Source organism: Archocentrus centrarchus, chromosome 15, assembly GCF_007364275.1.
Source record: "Archocentrus centrarchus isolate MPI-CPG fArcCen1 chromosome 15, fArcCen1, whole genome shotgun sequence".
In the NCBI taxonomy this organism is placed as follows: domain Eukaryota; kingdom Metazoa; phylum Chordata; class Actinopteri; order Cichliformes; family Cichlidae; genus Archocentrus; species Archocentrus centrarchus.
This window is the reverse complement of record NC_044360.1, coordinates 9,251,999-9,273,713: the sequence shown is the minus strand read 5'-3', so window position 1 is coordinate 9,273,713 and position 21,715 is coordinate 9,251,999. Positions and strand designations below refer to the sequence as shown.

Genomic DNA, 21,715 nt, shown 5'->3' with positions numbered 1-21,715 from the left:
AATACATTATATAAGGCAATTCTAATGAGCTTGAAAGTCAAAATTTCTTGTATATTCTCTAAGTGGTCTTCAGGTATAGTTTTTTAGGCTTCTAAAAGAACATGCAGAGCTCTTCTTTGGATGTTTGCATCCTTTTGTTCCGTTCTCTGTCGAGAAGATCCCACACTAATGTTGAGATCCATGTACTGGGAAGGCCAATCTGTGACTGATAATGTTCAGTTGTGTGTTTTTTCTATCCAGCTATTCTTTTACCACATTCCCAGTGTGTTTGGGATCATTGTCATGCTGAAAAGTGAAGCCATTGCCAATAAAACACTTTCCCGGTGGTACTGCATGGTGGATCAAAATCTGATGGTACTTTTCTCTTCATAATTCCATCAATTTTGACAAGATCCCCAACACCAGTGGTTGAAATACAGTCCCAAACCATGACCGTGGCTCCACTGTGTTTTACAGACCCTCACTGTTGTAACGCTCTACTGACCACCTCTGTACAAATTGACGACAATTTGAACCAAAAATTTCAAATGTGCATTCATCACTACGTAAGACCTGTTGTCACTGAGTTTCAGTCCAAATTCATAACAGTCTGGTTCCTTGAAAGCAAAATTTAAAGAAATGAGGGGTGGCTCAAGACTTTTGCAGAGTACTGAGGCATTCCTCTTTTTTTTTATCACAATGGTATAACTAATTCGATTCTGCTTACAAACCCATCATGTATTAAACATTTTTTTTTTTTGTGATGTTTGATATTGTCTTGTAGGTACACCCTGAGTACCTCCAATTCAGCCATTGCTGCTTTGCTGTGTGCCCTGTACCCACACTTCCCTGGTCACAGCACTGACAACCGGTGAGACACACACACACACACACACACACACACACACACACACACACACACACAGACACTTTGTAATAAACGGTTGGTCAAGTAATTTTAATAAGTTCCAAAAAGTACAGAGAGAAATATATGAAGATGGGAACTCTGTGACCATTTAATTAGTGGTGGACAGATGATTGAATGTGCAACTGTCTTATGTTGTTGTACTAAGTCCAACCTGTTGCTGCACCATGCAAGTTAAAATAACCCCCTTTAAAGTATAAATACTTTGATTTTTGCTTATAAAGGTTAACACAGACCTCTGGTGTATACACAGTCAGGTTGCTTTTAGTGGAATTAAATATTTTTCTATTAAATCGAAAATCACTGAATGCTCTTTGTGCTTGTATTAGTTATTTAATTTTTTTCTTTTGCATGATTTTTCTCACAAAGTTGAATTACTTATACAATATGAAAACTTTAAGACTCCCTACTTCTCTACTGGATAAATGAACAACCTTAAGGTGTGCCACCCTGAATCTTAAATTCAGTGTGACACATCTGTAGTAAAACCTAAGCTTTTGTCAGTTTTGGAGAATAACATGACTATTTGTCCATCTTTATGTTTGTAACAAACGGGATAGTTATATCCCCTCATATTACTAACAAAAAACAAATGCGTATTGGTGTTTTTGTTTTTGCTGCAGTTACCACCTGCAGGCCCTGCGGCACCTGGCTGTGCTGGCTGCAGAGCCTCGACTGCTTGTCCCTGTGGATGTGGACTCCCTGAAGCCTTGCTATGCCCTTTTAGAGGTCACTTACAAGGTCAGGTTACAAGAAACATGTAGCGACCTAATACCTGTGAATGAACTTAAAGCAAATTTGCCTGTCCACTATACCATGTTCTGCTTTTTATTGGTGTTAACTGCTCTCAGCTAGTCAGCTTCCTCCACCCTAGATTTCATACACTTTCGAACTAAAGCAACTTCCTGTCAGTGTAAAAACGACTAGCGTGGTCTCATTCATATTTGTGATTCACATTTTAAGAGCAGCAGTTTTATCCCAGCTTATATGTAGCTGAAAATAAATTTGTTGCCATATTCTTTAATTGATTTGCAATAATTTAGCTGTTCATACAATTATATCCCTTTGTCTGCATATCTGGATCTTATAGATCTATAACATTTTCATATGTTATATTTAGTTGCCCTTCTTCTATGTAGACATGCATTGTTTCAGATGCCACCCTTTATTCTCCACATATTTATTTGGATTTAAAGTATCATTGATTTTGAAAGACAACTGATGTGTTTTCAGATTAATCTATAAAGATCTCGTGAAAAAACTAGACTATTCTGGCTGTGTGTTTTAAGCTGAACATGTGACATTTAAATAGATGAAAGTCAATGCACTGCACCTTAGTTTAGTCCAAAACTAATGTCTGAGACTGAGTTGGTTTCAGTTTCATACAAGAGAAAGTGAAAATGGCATAAGTTCCACCAAAATGTTTTTCTAAACTCTAAGCAATTGATTAAAAAAAAAAGGTTAGTATTAAGGGCAACACGCACATCCCGAGTATTAAAACACAGCAGTGATTGTTTTCTCTGTCAGCAAGCACATTATCAGTATTTTTATGGACGTCAGTGTGGCATCATTAGGATACCACAGTGATGCACATAGATGCTGTTTCCCAGCACCAATGATTGTCAACCATTCATGTGGAAAGGTAAATACATCCCATAGAAATTGCTTGCTTTCTTTTTGGAATATCTATAAAAGCAAAATTTGATACTCTCAGGGACAAGGCCTATAGATAACGGGGATATACTCAAATAAATTACACATGAAAATAACATTGTGTAGTTATTTTCATAAATTAAATGATTAAAAATACAAAGAAAGATCAGTTATGTTAAAAAAAAAAAATTAGAACTTTTCTTTTTTATACCCTTAAACCCAAAAAGTAGAATCTGGGTTATAATCGGGGCGCATTGCACATTTACTTTTGGTATTGATTTCAGTCAGTTGCTGATTCATCCAGAACTTCTGTCTCTGCAAATTTAGTCCACAAGTAGACTATTTGACCTCAGACCTCTTGGAACTGTTGGTGTCAACATGCTTGTGTCTAAAATGGGAGGAAATGTGATGACAGGTGTGCTAGGAAAAGGCCATTGCTGTTTTTTTTTGTTTTTTTTAAGGACTTTAGAGCAAAACTGGAGTTGCCAGTGATCATACAGACAAAAACCAGGTCTTTTGAAATAATGTGCTGTTGTACGTAGAGTGATGAAATGAGGAAGGGAGAAATATGATGCAAGATCCTTATTTGTCACCCCCATGGTAGCTCTAGCACAGAAGACTTTAGCATGTCCAGCAAATGCTTCACAGTCTCCAAAACTATTTTTGTTTTCAGTCAGTTCAGTTAGTTTTAATCATTTTCATTAAAATTTTATTGAGTTTAACTTTTTTTTTTTTTTTTTTTTTTGCTGTTTTTGTAGTCTGACAGGAAGAGACAGAAACAACCTGAGGAATATTGTTAAGACATGTTTAAAGATTATTAAAGTAAAACAGGGATTTACAAATTTTAAGAAAACAGCAACCTTCTGTCCCCCCATTTTCTTCCACGTATCCAGTTCAGGTCATATGGGCTGGAGCCTATCCCTGGTGTCATAGGGCAGAAGGCCCTGGGCTGGTTGCCAGTGTGTTGCAGGGCTAGATAATAGAATTTAATTGCACACATTTAGCTGGCATCTTCTCGTTACCTCTCTCATCTACCTCCCTATACAGTGCAGACTCATTACTTTGTGTCTTTTTGTATCCTCCTAGATTGTTGTTGACCCTTAATAATTCAACAATTATTCATTTTTTAAACTGCATGTTGTGTGATTTGTTTTGTGTGCTTGACTGACAGAGATTGGTGACTGTGTTTTCTACAGTCATAGAGAGAGATAAATAGTGAACTATAGAATTAAATTGAGCTATTTTTGTATTTCTACAGATGAAGCAAGATGGTTTCAGTACTTGTCAGGACCACCTTCAACAGAATCCCTCAGTTCAGTTTTATTCACAGTGGAAAGCTTTCTCTCTCTGCACCTTTTCTTTCTAGTTTCAACTTCGTGTGTGTGTGTGTGTGTGTGTGTGTGTGTGTGTGTGTGTGTGTGTGTGTGTGTGTGTGTGTGTGTGTGTGTGCGTGTGTTTATAATACCTTGTGGGGACAATTCTCCTGACATATACTACTGTTGTGGGGACCAATTGCTCCTTGTGGGGACTGGAACCTTGTCCCCACAAGGGGAAACCCTGTTTTTGGGTCAGGGGTCAGAGTTAGGGCTAAGGTATGAATTGAGTTTAGGTTAGGGTTAGGGTTAGGTATGTGATGGTTAGGGTTAGGAAAAGGGTAAAGGTAAGGTTTAGGCTGTAGAAATGAATGGAAGTCAATGGAAATTCCCCACAAAGATAGCAAAACACACTTGCGTGTGTGTGTGTGTGTGTGTGTGTGTGTGTGTGTGTGTGTGTGTGTGCGCGCGCGCGCACGTGCTCTTTGGTTTAAGTATTTGAGAAAGCCTATTCAGACTTGGAGATAGTTTGTTTCAAAATGATTTTAAATTAAAGAATTTGGGAGGTACTGTCCCTCACGTTGCTCTGCTTTTGTACATACACTATGCTATTCTGTACTGCTGCTGCACTTTCTTGGTAACACTGTATGTAAATAGAGATCAATGTATATCATTCATATGTTTCAGTTCTTTAAGATACTATATGTTTTAATAGTACTGACAGTTGGGTGATAGCGCAGTTTGGTGCAGCTGTAAGGCATTTAAAGATTTTACAGGTTAACTTTGAGTGTGTGAATGACATCATTTCCTTTTTCAGGAGACTAAGTGGTATGATGAGACAACAGTAGAACTGATGGCCCCGACCTTGCTTCCTGAGCTGCACCTTCTTAAACGGGTAAAGCCATAGAACAACAGTTCACAGCCTCCTTATTAACAGTATTGGTTTCTCATGCCATCCAAAGTCATTTTAATTAAGCACTTCTGAACTTTTAATTATTTTTTTGTAATTTTTGTCAATATATTTATTTCAGGTAAAGGTGAAGGGTCCACGTTACTGGGAACTGTCTGTAGACCTCAGCAAAGAAACACAGCATCTAAAGCAAGTATAGAGGAAACGTGTAACTTAAAGAGAGGTTTACAGTAATGAATCTGCTAAATATACAGTGTGTAGCAATGATTAAGGTCCACGTTCTTTCTGCATAGTGTAAATGTATTAGTGGGATCCAAGAGGAAGCTCTGATCTCATTCTTTTTTTTCCTCAGGTCCATCTTGTTGAGAGATGGGGTGTTGTATGTAAAACTACGGGCTGGCCAGCTGCCGTACAAAGATGACCCTCAAGGCTGGAAGAGCTTGCTAGCCACCACAGTCAGTCACAGGAACTCTGGAGTCAGAGCATTCAAGGTAAAATTGTCACACCAACCTGAAAACCATAGCAACATACCAGCCCGAGGGGTATATTATGAAGGAAGTTCAACACAGCCAGACTTTCATTGGGTTAGCTGGCTTGGCACAACCTAAAACCCCAGTCAGAGTTAACTGGTATCACGATGGTAATTATCAACTTTGTTAAGCCTGACTTTCTGCTTCAGACTCTGTGTACGCTCTCATTAAAAGGGATGTTTCATGTATCTTGTGACTCTTCTGCACCAAAGAAAAGATCCCTATGATTACCGCATGCTGCAAATCAATGATGTTATCAGATGATGATGATAAAATGGTGAAAATCTATAAAGAGTATAATAAATATAACAGTAAAATGCAACACTATTGCAAATAAGACTGCATGAAATCATTATTCTTGGGATTTGGTGCACAGAATGGTAAAATAAACATTTTAGCTCATGCTAATTATTTTAATGCTGCTGTTTAACGCTCTGGAACTTGAGACATTTTTAAACCATAAACTTTACTTTCTCATAGCCTAATAAAGCCTAATAAAATTTGTCAGCAAATCAAAGTGAAATGTATTTCATTCACTGAACAGGTGTTCTTGTTGTGTGTTCTATGTTCCAGCAGCTGCAGTTCCAGCATTATAAAAGAGACTACACATCAGATTAGAATCAAGTATAAAAACATTTATACATTTTCTGCATCACCAAATTAATACATGCACATTTCAGTCACAGTGTGATCCACCATTTGCACTGCTATAACTTTACAGGTAGGCATCATTTGTGATATTAGTAAGGTAGGCGGCTTAACAACTTGTATGTATATATCATATTCCCCCAGAAGAAGATCACATTTAAAATGTGCTGTAAATAAAAAGAATTGGTGGCACTTCCAGACGATTTTAAGCAAAAACTTGGAACGTAACCGGCTCCCATCCAGACTACAGAGGATTTATGCTTAAGCAGGAAATCCTAACCAATAACCCTCCTCTGTAACCCTACATCATGACCTATGGTGTAAACTGACATGCACCACCCTAGAAATGTAACTACATGTCAGGTCGATGCAACCTGCAGCTATTATGATTGGCCTTTTTGGTACTGTCGATTCCTCCTGTGCATTTCCAGTTACTTTTTGCCAGGAAAAGTATTCTTTCATTTATCAGTGTTGTTCTCTCATTTATCAGTGAGAGAATATCAATCATTGTCTCAGTATAAGGAATAATAATCATAGCATCAGTATAAGGACACACAAATGTCAGCACATGCCTGAAGGGAGATTGCTGAAACTATCGGAATGGATGTGGGGAATATATAAATAAGTGGGAAAGCTTGAGGGGCAAATAGTCCCAGCATTTTATTTTATTTTTTTCATCATAGCTGGCACTGCATTTAAAACACAGGGACACAACCGCACAGCAATAACACATAATTCACCAGAACAAGCATAAATTTGAGCAACGACGTCAGCCACTTATGTAGGTTATGCCGTAGGCTCTAGATAGAGTTCCTGCAGAAGTCTAAATCAGATCTTATGTGTTCAGCCTCAGTTACTGCAGTGATTTACCTGGGTAAAAAGAGAGTCATATTTGGGACACACAAAACTCTGACTTTGAGTTCAGCATAGGTCGCTAACCTGCTAATCTTGCAAAGTACAACCTGACAACAGCAACCACCATCATTAGAAGTCAGTGCACTTCTGTGGAGCTGGGTGATCTGGAAATCTGTGCCATCTCTGAGATTACATGCTGATGAACTGCACTGAATATCCACCTTTATTTAAATTTGCTCAAGTTTGCTACTATCAGCCATTTCATCAGCACTGCATTCACTTTCTTTAGTGTACTTATCAGAGGAGAGAGTCCATTAACGTGGCAGATTATAAAAGCTTTAGTATATTTTGTTGAAAGTTTTTCAGGTGTTGTCAGGGTTTAACTTTTGCAACAATATAAGTAGACAAGCAAGCACAGGTGTTGGAAAATTGTAGATGCCTTGCAGTTGAAGTGTGACTGCTTACTGTTACAAATTTGAAAAGAGCAGCCATTTTATTCTTAGTTTTTGATATTTTTAGTTTTGTCTCTGTCTCTTCTTTCAAGAAGTTGTACCACACAGTGCCAAATACAAAGTTCACCTCTACTTGCACCACACCCTTATCCATTTGGATCAGTTTGCATCTTTCTTATGAATTCACATTCAAATGAGCTGCTTTGAAAATGTGCTTAGCATAGTCTGAAAAAAGCCTTTAGAAGCCCGAGGAAAGGACAGGATTTTAATAGGCAGTCAGATTTTCACTTTTATCCATCCATTCATTTGCGGAAGGGAATGGATGGATGCCTGGACACTATCCCAGCTGTCATAGGGCGAGAGGCAGGGTACACCCTGAACAGGTCTCAAGGCCAACACACAAAGACAGACAATCATTCACACTCACTTTTACTGGATTAATTATATTAATTAAAGACATGACTTTCAGATAAATGTTCATCTGCTGTAGTGTATTGTATTGCATTGTGAAAATCTGTACCAACTTCAGTTTTTGCATTTTGCTCCTTACAGACCCTTCTTTAAAAAAATTGATTTGAAAACATACAAACACATTAATAGGAGTGACTAGAATTTAATTGACTTCCTCCCCAGTGAATGCTTGTGTCCAGTCTTGGCAGGTTGTCACTATGGGTTCAGTAGGCAGCTGTGTGGTTGACAGTCTATTACTGGTTTCCTGATGGCCTCAGTGTATGCTGTCAACTTGGAAATCCAGAGGGGGAAAACAAACTATTTATTCCATGTGTCCACATTCTCCTTCTCCCTTCATTTTGTTCTTCTTCTGTATTCGTCTTTTTTCCCAAAGCCCCCTCTTTGTGCCAGTTTTGTTGTTGCTTGTGTAGCACTTGAAGCTGAATTTGATTTGTTTGAAAAGTGTTAAGTGCATGAGATTTTACTGATTTCTTACGTCTCCCTTGCCCCCCCCTTCCTTACATTAAATCTGTTCTTCTGTCATATGCTTCAAGATCTCTTTTGTATCTTTCCCATTGTGTCTTTACCTCCTTTTAATGTTACTTTATGGTAATAATTTTACTGTTTTTTTTCTTGTGTTTTTCTGCAGCCTGAAGCCATCTCGACATTCACCTCTGAGCCAGCTCTTGTCTCCTTTGCCGAGGTCTTCTGTAAAACCTCTGAAGGAATGAAACATGTGAGTTTTACATCCAGAAATAGATACGGGTGCACTGTGAAGGCAGGTTTCCTCCATAACTGCTTATCCTTGGAGTCATGTTGCTGTTGTGGGTGAGCAAAAGAGAGCCTGTGGCTGGTTTGACGAAGCACAAGGAATGTAAAATGGTATTGCAAAACACTCAGACTTAAACAGTGGGTTTGTTGTTTGTTTGTGTATTTGTTTGCTTGTTTGTTTGTTTACTTTTTGGGGGGGGGGGCTTAAGGGATGCCAGCTCAGTGATGAGTTATGGTTTACTGTATGAATTTAGTTATTTATTTTAAACATATGTGTTAAATATAAGTGCAAACAGCCGGTAACACTAGACCTTTTTATTTTAATATCCAGGTTCATGCAGCATATAGTTAATTTTTAGAGAGTTATTCCAGACAAACACACTAAGGTTTTTGTAACTTTTCCAAGGAAGTCTGACCTTTCAAAGGAATGTAGTCATTTTATATCTCACATCTTCATTGTTAACATGGTTGGGAGGGAAATATAGTTAGACTGGAATCAAAACCCTTTAGCGTAAGGAAGGAACCAAGTTTGTGGAGGAGCTCTGACTTACAAAATGGAATTACAAAAAGATAATTAAATGTTTTATGTGTTAGAAAAGTGAGCGTCAATGAAAGCAGCAGGGAAAACACCTGAATAGGTCTCAGATAAACAATAATTTACATACACTATGTATTCCCGTGTCCTGATTCAAGTCTTCTACAGGAGAACTCATTTAAGAGCATGATTTTATCCTTTTACAAATAAATTAAAAACGACTGTTCTGTATATTAACAGTAAAGAAAATTTTAGGAAGCTACTAGAATAAACAGTAAACACAAAGATGAGTAAGAATAGTACAAGTAACAGGATAATGCATGTTTCATCTATGCTTGCTTTCCTATGTAATATTTATATTTTGAGTGTGACTGCAAATACAGGTTGTCTGTAATAAATGGATGACTGTAAGGTCTTGCCCTGTGAAGGAAATTAGATAAACAACCATATCAAGGAGCATATCAGCTTTCAGTAGATATGAGATGGAATTAAAAGCAGATAGGAACTGTTGACCAGACTTTGTGTCTGTGTTTTGTATGTTTACAAATGCTAATAGATTGTAGAGTTGTTAAATAAACCAATACCTTGAAACATGTGTCTGTACAAGCAAACACAAAACAAGTTTCAAGGATGGCTACAGTAGGTCTTGGTAGAAATATTCTTGACCTTGGCATTGACTCAACATGCCAAAAAGAGTGAAATAATAGCCATGCACATGGCCCTTTAAGCCCATTCTGCATAATGCAAACTAGTTTTGCAAATATTAGGTCATAAAACCAAAGTAGTGAATAAATTTAATAGTCACCAAAGTTATAACCCCCTAATATTCTTGCACAGGCCATTTTAGACATCTGTACTAAATTTCATATCTATCCATCTAGCTGTGTTTAAGGTCTTTGATTCAGAATCACAAATTCCATGGTTTTAATGAGCTGATCATCACTTTCAACAATAAATATGGTGAAAATGAGATCACATAACAAGGAGATTGACTGATCAAGTAAGAACCACAAACAGATTTGGGGATTTCAATCAAAACAGTTTTACATACAAGCATAATTAATAAAAGAAGCTGTGAGTAAAACTAAGAAGAAGTTGACGTTGAGGTGCTGCAATGTGGCACAAGTTGTGCACAGATTGTATAGATTGTCTTGACCAATGCTTGATCTTCTTATTAATCACTTGACTCTTATTTTGAGTAAAGAGGCTGCATCATCACGTCAGGTTAATTGGTTAGATTGCACAGAGGTCATTGGTTTCAACTTGCATGGTGAAACGGAAGAAAATGTATCATTTTGGAGCATAGCATTCTGTAATTAAATTTAAGAACAGGAAAACATCTATTTGCTGTTCACCCGGGTTTATCAGTTCAATCTCAACAGCTCTGCCTCTACATCTTATTCTTTTTTTTTCTTTTTTTTTAAACTTGTTTATTAAATGTAAACATAGTCTGTAAATTCAGGAAATTATTTTCTGGCATGTAATTGCAAGATTTGTTGCTGTCTGGTTTTAATGTAGTGTGAAATAGCTCCATGTCTAGTGTTGAATGCACAGATCCTAACAGGCTCCATATTTCTCATTATGATTAATGCTTAAAGTCTGGAATTTGTTTTCAGTCAGTGTTCAACTTCTATATAACAAAATGATTTAAGTTGTGTTCTGGGGAGAGAAAAACAAAAAACTATGATCCATATTTTATACATATTCCCCCATTTGCTCAAAAGTAATTGGACAGTTGACTGACAAGAGGTTTCATGGTAAGGTGAGGCCTGATCTCTCCATTACTCCATGACAAATTAACCAAGCATTGGTAGCTTTTCACTGGAACTCTCAATATGAACTCCAATGAGATCATTAGGATTGAATACAGAAGTAAATTGATTATAGAGATGGCAAAAGGTTTAAGAGAAATCTGGTACATTGGCCAAAAAGAAGAAATGCATTGGCCATCCAGTTAAAAAACAAACAAACAAAAAAACTGTTCACATCTATCCAAGTCAAGAACCACCCTTTAGGCATATCATTGTCAAAATCAAGAGGTGCCTTCATGAATGGAAATGAAGCGGGTTTACAACAAGTTGCAAACCAGAAAACAATTAAAAGAGTCTGGACTGTTCTGGGAGGAAAAAAAATGGAAGAAATTGGACATTTTTCAGTCAGTCACCTGATCTCAACCTGATAGAGCACACTTAATGAAGAGAAAACTGATGGTAGAAAGACCCAGAAACAAGCAGCAGCTGAAAGCAGCTGCAGTAAAGCCCTGCCATAGCATCTCAAGTGGGGAAACACAGCACTGTAGATAAATGGCCCTAATTCTCAAAAACTGAAAGTCTGAACTTAAATCACGTCGGTTTTGTTTTGTTTTGTTTTGTACACTTTGGCTGTATTTATCTGAAGTGGAGGGGAAACAATATGGAGGATTTCAGGCTACTCGAGCTATGATAATATGCTAATGATATGAAGCCTCTTTCTCATGGCTGATTGACTTAGCCTAATCAGGTGATCATACTGTGCTGTGTGATTGGCTGTACCTACCTGACCTTTATTAACTGAAATGGAAAAAGTGGGGATTCCCTATATCGAGCAGCTGACCTAGATCACTGAACAGCTGGCAGTAGCTACATAGGGAGAAACTGGGGAATCCCAGATTTCTAGGTAAAGAGCCAGTCTATTTATAGTGACAGCAGTTTTAGGTGGCAGCCTGTGATGCCAGCTTCTGATTAACTGAGGCATGTTGATCAGGGATGACTCTTGGCCATAAATAGTATAGATTATGACTCATCATTGAGCAATATTAAAGCTATACATACTGCTCAGCAATATTGCTTAAATGTAAACATAGTTGCATTATATTTTGTACATGGTTGCATTATGATTATAGCGATGTTACATAATATATACAGTACAATAATATGATACATAATGCATTGATATAAGAAGATTATGTACTGTAGTATGGGTGCATTATGTAGTAATATTCCTGTATACACTTGAATATGATGTGAATACCTTGAGAGTATGCATTATGTCTGACTTATTGTTATAGATTATATAAATAGACATTTGGTAATATACACCCTTCTACAAGAGAGCAGTATGTACTTTCTCTGATTTGATAGAATATCAGTCTCGTAAAGCATGCTTAAAATTATTGAGTATTGTTAATATTGAAAACACATTTTTGCTGGAATATGCATTATATCTTTACTAATCTGGGGTGACTAAAAGTATTTGGATAAAAGTTTAGGGCAAGGCACAATAGTTTTGTAGAAGGTAATAAGATTTCTGAAGAAGGGTTTTCTATTATGAAATGGGGCTGTAATGTCATCCTGACTAATACATTTATTTTACATTTTCATTAACTGCAAGAGGACATTCGGATCAGTGATGGGTCTTGTTTGTTTTTGTGTGTGTGTGTGTGTGTGTGTGAGAGATTTATATATACTGTGTGCTCCAATCTTGTTGAGTTAACACTCAGTGTTTTCTTTGCAGAGAGAGGACACTCTAGTGTTGTTTTCAGCTATGCTGTACGAATGTGTGACACAGGAGTGTCCTGAGATGCTGCCCACGTATATTGCTATCGAACAGGTAATGAAAACACACACTTGAGTATTGCGATGACTGCAGAATCAGTCCTCCTGACTCTTTGTTGGCAGTATTTTTTAGTATTTATAAAGCAATTAACAAGTAACAGTAACACAAATCTTCCAGCAAATAAATTCCATGAAATGAAATTGTGGTATATCTCAGATTCGTTTTAAGTTTTTCATTATTAAGAGAAATTAACAGGAAAACTTTTACCTAAAAGTTTGAAAATTAGTGCTTTGAAGCATTGTTGTCAAATATCTGGACTAATAACATGGTATTTTAGCAAATTTTTTACAGTATACAGTAGAATTTCTTTCTAAGAAATATAGATGTGGCATAACTGGATATACCTTACAGCCCTGAAGTAGCTGCTCTGCGTCTTTTAAGGTATGTTAACCCATTGATTTTGGTGGGCCTCTTAGGCAGTGTCAGCTCTGCATCGGGGTGACTTGCTGCAGACCTTTCCCCTGTGGCAGCTGCGTCTGGTGCTAGAGTTGTGGGACAGCAGGATGCAGCGCGGTCCCAATAACCGGCGCGACACCCTGCTTACTTCTGAATTTCTGCCGGTCATGAAGAACGAGGTGGATGGAACGCTGGACAGCTGGCTCAAAGGTGAAGAGAGATTACGCATACATGTCCAACCCTTTTCTTCGATAACCCACAAATCGTAATACAGCTGGATCCATAATTTTTTTGGACAGACATAATTTTTGTAGTTTTGCCTCTATACACCAACTCAGTGGATTTTAAATCATTTTATACATAGACCCTCAATTTTTACAGGACAGTTGACTGACAAGCGGTTTTATGGCCAGGTGAGGCCTGTCCCTATTTACTGACAAATGAAACAGACATAATAGCTGAAGATGATTGAATTTGTATTTTTTAACTTTTCGATGCAATTTTAAATATGGGGCCCAAAGAGATGTCAGTGCATGTGAGCGAGGGCATAAAGCTGAAAAACCAAAATAAGTCTGTCAGAGAGAAAGCAAAAACTTTAGAAGTGGCCTAACAATCTGGTATATTTCTTTAAAAAAATGAGTGCTTTGGCCAGCTCAGCAGCATCAAAAGGCCTGAAAGACCACAGAGGAAAACTAAAGTCCAAGATGACAGAATTATTTCTATGGTTAAGAAAAAAACAACTTCACAACAGGGTACAGGGCTATACAGCTACAAAGCTGATAAGATGGTGTTGATCAGTGCAGATAAATAATGACCAAAAACATACAGCAAAAGCAAGCCGAGAGTTTTTCAAGGCAAAGAAATTGGATCTTCTTTAGCGGCCAAGTCAGTGACCTGATCTCAACCCACTAGAAGGCAAAACTGAATGCAAAGAGACCCACAAACATCAGCTGAAGGCAGCTGTAGTAAAGACCTAGCAGAGCATTTCAAGAGAGGAAACACAGCATTTAGTGATGCCCATGAACTCTAGACTTCAGTCAGCCATTGACCACAAATGATTTAAAACAGCTCTTTTATTTAAAACAATGTTAGTTTGTCCAATAAATTTTGAGCCTCTGAAAATGGGGACTGTGTATAAGAATAGCACTTAACAGTCAACGCAAAACGTTTGTAAAACCCCTGTAATTAAAACTGAAAATCTGTATTTTAATCACACACATGTTGTTTGATTTAAAGTCCACTGTGATGGCGTACAGAAGCAGATCTACAACAAAACATTCTTTGTCAAATAAATAATGGACTTAACTATAAGTGGGGTACTTCAAGGATTAAGGAAGGCGGTTTAGTCTTACAAACCTTTAAAGTATATGTGATGTGCTCAAGTTGAAACTACAAGTAGAACATCAAGTAGAGTCAGATCATAGTGTTTGATAGACAGTTGAATGTGGGTGAGATTTTTAAGTGACCTTTGGCTTAAGCACTAACAATATCTGTACTTTGCACAGTTAAAGATGAATCAAGAATGTGAACATAATAATTAATGAAAATTATTACTTTCATCCCAAACACATTGAACACACAGGGATGCATTACACCCAGCAATAACAATAATATATAACAAGTATGCCCTAAAAAAAGCTGATGTTTTTTGTGTTCTAACAGTTCAGTTCCTGAGTTGAGGCTTTTAGTGTTTGCTTGCACAAACATCTGTCTTGTGAAGATTTAAGAATTCACATCTGTAACTAATTCATTTTACCCAAAGCACTGCTGTTAAAATGTTAAGAAAGGAATGTTTCAACTTCAACTAGATTCTTGACCAGCAGAGATGGGGTTTTCCTCTGTGCTGTGTAAAGAAGAATCTGTTTGTGTTTCATTTCTGATTGCATTTACACCACGCTTAAACAGATGCAAAGCCACATGGCATGTGTTTGTAGAAGCAACAATAGTTTGCTGTTACACGTCTGATGTGGGTATCAATTGATCACGATGAAAACAACATGAAGCATGCTGAACAAAGGCTCAGATATCTTCTCTTTCTCAGAAATACATTTCCAAAAACCACTCCAAACCTTCTATTCACTGTGGGCCCTGCTCTCTGTTGAAGTGAGTGAAACAGTGTAAATTATTGTCTCTTACCCGGTAATGACACAAGGGGGATGTCTCCTGTGTTTCTCATATTGCTAAAGTAAGGGGAAAAATTTAAAGCACAACTCACTAATGACGTCAGACCTTTAGACTGCTCTGAATGCTCCATTTATTTATTTTTATTTATCTGTTGATTTTATTTATTTTTTCTTTTTAGTTCTTGAATTTCTTTAATCTTCTTTCAGCTGCTTCCTTTAGGAGTCACCACAGTGGATCATCTGCCTTCATCTCACCCTATCCCTAGCATCTGCTTCTGTCACATCAACCTTCTGTACGTTGTCCTTCACTGCATCCATGCATCTTTTCTGTGGTCTTCCTTTTTTTCTCCTGCCTGGCAGCTCCATATTCAACATCCTTTGTCTAATATATCCACTGTCCCTCTTCTGCACTTGTCCAAACCATCTCAACCTTGACTCTCTAACTTTGTCTTGAACTTCTGTAATGAAAGAGGATTTGCCTAATATGGTCATCTCAGACATACATTTCTAAGTGTGATCACAGAAGCCACATCCACCTGTTGCTCAAACCTTCTATTTATGTAGAGCAGCCAATCAGAAAAAAAAAAAATAGCCAAAAGAAAGAGGAGCTGCAAGGGCTTGTTTCAGACAGTAGATGAACTGAAAGGCTGCATTAATGCCAAATATACAATAAATAAGGATTATTTAGAATTGTGAATCATAGAAAACTAATCTGGCAGCATACTCTGCTTTGGTGTGTGGCTTTGAATGCCATCACCTTGGCCTCCAGTATCACTGTGAAGAATCTTGGAGTCATATTTGACCAGGATATGTCCTCCATTGCTCACATTAAACAAATATGTAGGACTACTTTTGTTCTCCTACGCAGTATTGCTAAAATTAGAAACGTCTCGTCTCAGGGTTATGCTGAAAAACTAGTTCATCCATTTATTACTTATCAGCTGGACTGTTGTTATTCATTATTATCAGGCTGTTGTAAAAGTTCCCTGAAAAGCTTTCAGTTGATCCAAAATGCTGCAGCAGCAGTACTAAATGGGACATATTGGCTCTCCCATATTGGCTTCCATTCATTGGCTCCCTGTTCTTGAAATGAATTTGAAGTCCTTATTCTCACATACAAGGTCTTGAATAATCAGGCCCCATCATATCTCGAAAAACCTCATAGTAGCAATGGAACTCTTTACTCTCAGACTACAGGCTTACTTGTGGTACATACCGTATTTAAAAGTAGAATGGGAAGCAGAGCCTTCAGCTATCAGGGACCTCTCCTGTGGAATCAGCTCTCAGTTTGGATTTTGGAGATAGGCACCCTCTTTACTTTTAAGATTAGACTTAAAACTTTCTTTTTTGATAAAGCTCATAGTTAGGGCTGGATCAGGTGATCCTGAACCCTCTCTTAGCTATGCTGCTTTAAGCTTAGGTTGCTGTGGGACTTCCCATGATGCACCTGAGTATTTCATCTCCATTCTCCTCTTTTCACTTACCAGGTCTTTGTATACCACTGCTGTATTTCATTACATTTTTCTTCTCTTTCCCATAGTATGTGTTTTGTCCTGTCTCCCTGTGCTCTCCTTTTTCCTCTGCTCTTTCCTCGTCCCCAGCCAGTCGAGGCAGATGGCTGGCCCTCTCTTAACATGGTTCTGCCGGACATTTCTTCCTGTTAGAAGGGAGTTTTTTCCTTCCCACTATTGCCTAATGCTTTCTCATAGGGGATTATCTGATTGTTGGAGTTTTCTCTCTAATGTTGTTGGGTCTTTACATTATAAAGCGCCTTGAGGCGATTGTTGATCTCATATGGTGCTATATAAATAAAACTGAATTGAATTGAATGGAGCAGGAAATTGGCATAATAGTCCACTTTAAGGACAATGTGACAAGTTTTATGAGGTGGAGTCAGCAGTCCACCGTGTGACAACTGTCAGCTGAGTAAAGTCAGCTGTTACCCAGACTCCATTCAAAAGTAATCTCTTGTTTTTCCTACTGCTAAACAAGCTTACTTGCATTAATATCACCATGTGTATTAACCTTGTGGACACATGCTAACAATTATAACGCTATTTACCATGTTACCATTAATTTTCACAGTGCCTACATGTGATAAGGAGTTTGCTCTGTTGAGCAGCAGTGTCACATGCTAAGTATTTCACAGGCAGGATGTGTTTCAGCTTGTTTTCCTGTAACGGGTGTAGCACATTAATGTCAAAGTTTAGAAGTTAAACAGACTGTGTATATAGTTAAACAAGCACACATTCCATCACAGAATATACACACACACACACACACACACACACACACACACACAAAACCACACACAACATACTAACACACACTTATAGTAATAAATGCATAGTAAGCGGCGTGGGAAACAGGTCGTTGGAGGAGACTGCATTCATGCAAATAACTCAAACATGCCTTCACTTTCATGTTGTGTGACGCCTCTCGCCTCTGGCAGACAGCTGAAAGGAAATCCAAACTAGCTTGACCTCAAGCATCAGGAATGTTAAAGTTCTCTGGAACTCACCCATGAATGAAATATGTATCAACCCTTACATTGCCTTCTGTCTTTGTCAGAAGTAACTTCATGCAGCAATGAATTCATGCATAAAGGAAACTGACATACACCTGAAGTCACACAGATTTCCCAATGCTTATGGTATTTGAAACTTTTTGCAACCTTTTCTCGTACAAGTGTTCTGAGAGAGAGACAATGAGATTCCTCCCTTAAAATTACCAGGGGTGTTTCCTGTTGAGATACAATTAAGGATGTGTGCATACCCTGGGGACAGAAAACACAGTTCCACAATGTTAGCTTGCTTGAAAATCAGCAGTCAAGAGGTGAATTTGCATGCCTCATACAGCAAATATCCAGAATTGCATATTTGCCACATCTGCCTCCACTGTCTTACTAGCATGACACACATTTCAGTGAGATATGAAAGATAGTATCAAGTACAGTTTTGTTTTGTTTGTTCAAAATATACCATACTTGATAATATCAACGCCACAGACTATCAATCTGCTGTTCTATTTGCTGTCACCATTACTAAAGTGAAGCTGTAAACAGAGGTCAAATACTGCCTGTTGAACAGCTACTGGTTTGCTTTAAAGCAGCCTTTTATTACTGTGGTTTCATTGCAGAACCATCCTTCATAAAGTTCTTGGCTCTCACCAGATCACTGGAGCAAAGGGTTCAGTGCTCTGGCTTTTAGTTCCAGAGGGATATCAAACAGGTATAGCGACCACTTTCTGAGTCCTGTCGTTTTAGGCATAAAAATCGCTTCTTTTTTTCTTTTTTTTTATTAATTTTTGGAATTCATTCAGTGTCTATAAGCCAGATTGGTTCACACTACCATGTATGGGCAAAGATTTATGCTATGGCAGATCAGCTGATGGAAACAACAGCAGTATTAGTATTTCACTAGTTGATTTACTAGTGTTAAAATACCCAAATCTGTGTAAATACTGTAAATAAAATAATTCTTTGCATTGTCTCTGTTTTCTTTCCTAGAAAACAGCTCAGTATTGAGGTCCTACATGAGGGGCGAGGCCGTCTCAAAGGAAACCCAGTCAGTCATGTTGGCCAGCTTCTTGGTGTACCGGTCAATCCCCTACCTCAAGAACACACACACACAGCTGGAGAGTAAGACAAACATGTGGTCACATGAAACTACATACCTTTACCTGCATATGCATATATTTGTATGTAAACATCCAGCATACTGTTGACAGCAGCAGAAATTTAGCACCATCACCTAGATTACTGCAAGACAACTCAGGTGGAAAGTAACATTTCTAACATCTTGATCATACAGAACGACTTGAACCCATTGCAGATAGACTTAATCTGATGAAAACTGTTTACTTGTCTAAGGCTCTATTCTCTCTCCCTGCAGGTTGCAGCTCATTTGGGGATTTATTGTTACATAGCAGCCAGTTGGGCATCCCTCTCAGAGACCTGCTAAGGCTGGTACCTGTCCTACTGGGTTCTGGATCTGGACCACAGACAGTGTTTGGATTCCCATTGCAAGCATTTTGATCGTGATTTTCAGAACTAGTACATGGGCTGATAATCTCTCAGAGAAACCCTTCAAAGCCTTACACTGCTAGCACCTGTGGGACTGACCTCTGCCTTTAACAGCTGCAAATGGGTGCAACAAGTTGGACAAAATGTGACCATTAGACATCTTTTGTCTAAATGTGTCACTGCGGCACGGCTGCCTTGAATTGAGAAGTGACTTTTTCCCTCTCAGCCTCTATGAAATGAAATAACTAATATTACTATCTTTGTAACATATTTGTATTTAGGTTGTGTTTTTTTTTTTGTTGTTTTTTTTATGGCATAAAGAACGTTTAGGCTGCAGTAATCGTGCAGTACATGTGGCAGTTGAAGATTTTCAGATTGCTCACAATTTCAGTGGCAATCAAGTTAGACCTGAACAGAAAGAACTGAACATCATAAAAGTCAGCTGTTGTCACAAACCAGTTTTCAAGTTGGGTTCAGGCCGCCGTGTTGCGTGAACATGCTGAAAAGCTAGAAAAGGCAATAAAAAGCAAAAGTACCTGCACACTCCGTGAATATTGTGTTTATTCTGTGGCTTAATGTGTACCAGGGAAATTCCTCGACATAATCGAGACATCAGCTGCCTTATTGTTTTCCTCTTTGTTATCTCGCCTACCAATATGTGGAGGGAGGTTATGTTTTTGGTCGTGTTGGTCTGTCCGTTAGCAGGTAACATGGAAAATTATGAACGGATTTTGAAAATTTCTGGTGTTGTTGGCAATGGTACAAGAAAGAATTGATTACATTTTGGTGGTGATCATGATTTGGATCATGATCAAAGGAGGATCGATGATCTGATGATCCAGAATGCTAAAAATTACAGGGTCAAAAAATAATTCACTCCTGTACAGTAAGAAATATAGCCAGTGACATAAACCCCAAAATGTAGCTGAACTTGATGAAGTATGACAGCATTGGGTGGTATCTATTGTCGTATCGCCACATAAAAAATTTAGGTTGAGCGAGATATGCGCTCTGAGTGCCCTTCTAGTTTAATCTTATTATGTCGATTACTTTGAAGAAATGTGCAACCTATGTTTTAGGAGCCAAAACCACCCGAGTGCAGTTCCGCCTGCTAGATCTTAAAGGTGCCGCTTAGCAATGGCAGCAAATTAGGAGAGGTAACCATGTCAGCTGACGTGTGTTACGTGATGCACTTCAAGTGACACGGGTTACAAACTCTTTGAAAATGCTGCATTTCCTGGGTTTTTATGTTTCTGACAAAACCCGGTGGCTTGCTGCTTATTAAACCCTTAGAAGAACTGCATTCATCTTTTTTGATATGCTGTTGCCAGCGTCCTTCATGTCTTGTTTATTTAGCTCAGATCTCACTGTTGTGGTGCCAGCACGGCATCACTGTGGACAAGATAAAGGTCCTTTGAAGTGATGCATGAAAAAAAATAAAGGGTCTGTGTTGTTTTGGGTGTCTCGCCACATGAAAGGAATCCCCTGATCTTCCAGTGATTAGTTTTGTAGTAAAGCAATGTCTTCCACAGGTTTGCTGGTTACTTGCACTAAAAGTGGGAAGTTTTCTCTCTACTTTATGTGCTTTTGTCTTATGGTCAAACTGAATTTTGCTTTAATTTGCTTTGTGAATCTCTATATCTACAAAGAAAGTGTTGATATGGCCTGTGAACAAATGGCCACCTTCTAATCCTCAGCAATTTTTAACCTTTATTTAACCAGACCACATGCCTTGGATCTTTTCCTGCCTTGGAAGTTTGAGTTATGAATTGTTTAATGACCATAATACGTAATCTGAATGGCCAGATTAAAATGTAAACAATTCCAAGAAATTCAGTCAGCAGACTGAACTGCACAGACACACTGCTAGTAGTAACAAAAAAAAAAAAATCATTGATATCTAATGAAATAAGGCATTGTGCACAGTGTAAAGGTGTTTTGTTGAAGACATTTATAGTTTTGTGTTGCTGTTGGATTTTTTTTTTAAGCTGAGCTTAGATGAAAAATTTGACACCCCAAACTGTGGGATTTTCCTAACAGTTCATAAATGCAGCAGAAGTGCTTAAAAATATGTAGTGGAGGAAATTCCAGTCAGTGAAAACTAACTGACCATTTCATGATGCTTATCTCTTCCAAAGTGTTTAAAGAGTCAGATTTCTACAAAAAAAGCTTCAACAGCAATGAGCAGAAATAAATGGTACTTAAATTAAATGGATGAAGTGATACAGTAAGTCTTGGACAAAACTAAAGAAACTAAGAAAACCATGTTGGATATACCAAATTTTTAAGAAAGTGATGGGATATTGTTTATTATAAGACTTGATTAAGCTTGTAATTGCAGTATGAGTCACTAATATTAAGAAATTGAAGCTAATTAAAATTTTGAGATTCAGTGACATTTGCACCCTGTGAGGATAAAACCAAATATGATCAGGAACCCGTTACAAGAAGGACACTCCTTACATTTTCTGATTATACTTTCATGACTGCTTGACTCATTTTCACATCTTGTGCTACTTACTGCAAAATGTGTTGGTGTCAGCTATTAAGGTGCAGC

General features: G+C 37.9%; 1 protein-coding gene across 1 annotated transcript in view; it reads left to right on the top strand.

Annotated features, from left to right (window-relative positions):
• LOC115793103 (anaphase-promoting complex subunit 1) overlaps window positions 1-19,736 on the top strand; it is a 76,376-nt gene extending 56,640 nt beyond the window's left edge. The window contains 10 exon segments of the mRNA XM_030747867.1: window positions 764-850; window positions 1,528-1,645; window positions 4,688-4,765; window positions 4,902-4,969; window positions 5,133-5,271; window positions 8,365-8,451; window positions 12,514-12,609; window positions 13,032-13,221; window positions 18,643-18,774; window positions 19,028-19,736. Of these exon segments, the coding sequence (XP_030603727.1) occupies window positions 764-850; window positions 1,528-1,645; window positions 4,688-4,765; window positions 4,902-4,969; window positions 5,133-5,271; window positions 8,365-8,451; window positions 12,514-12,609; window positions 13,032-13,221; window positions 18,643-18,774; window positions 19,028-19,170 (1,138 nt within the window). The 3' untranslated portion in view covers window positions 19,171-19,736.
• The last annotated feature ends 1,979 nt before the right edge of the window (window positions 19,737-21,715 follow it).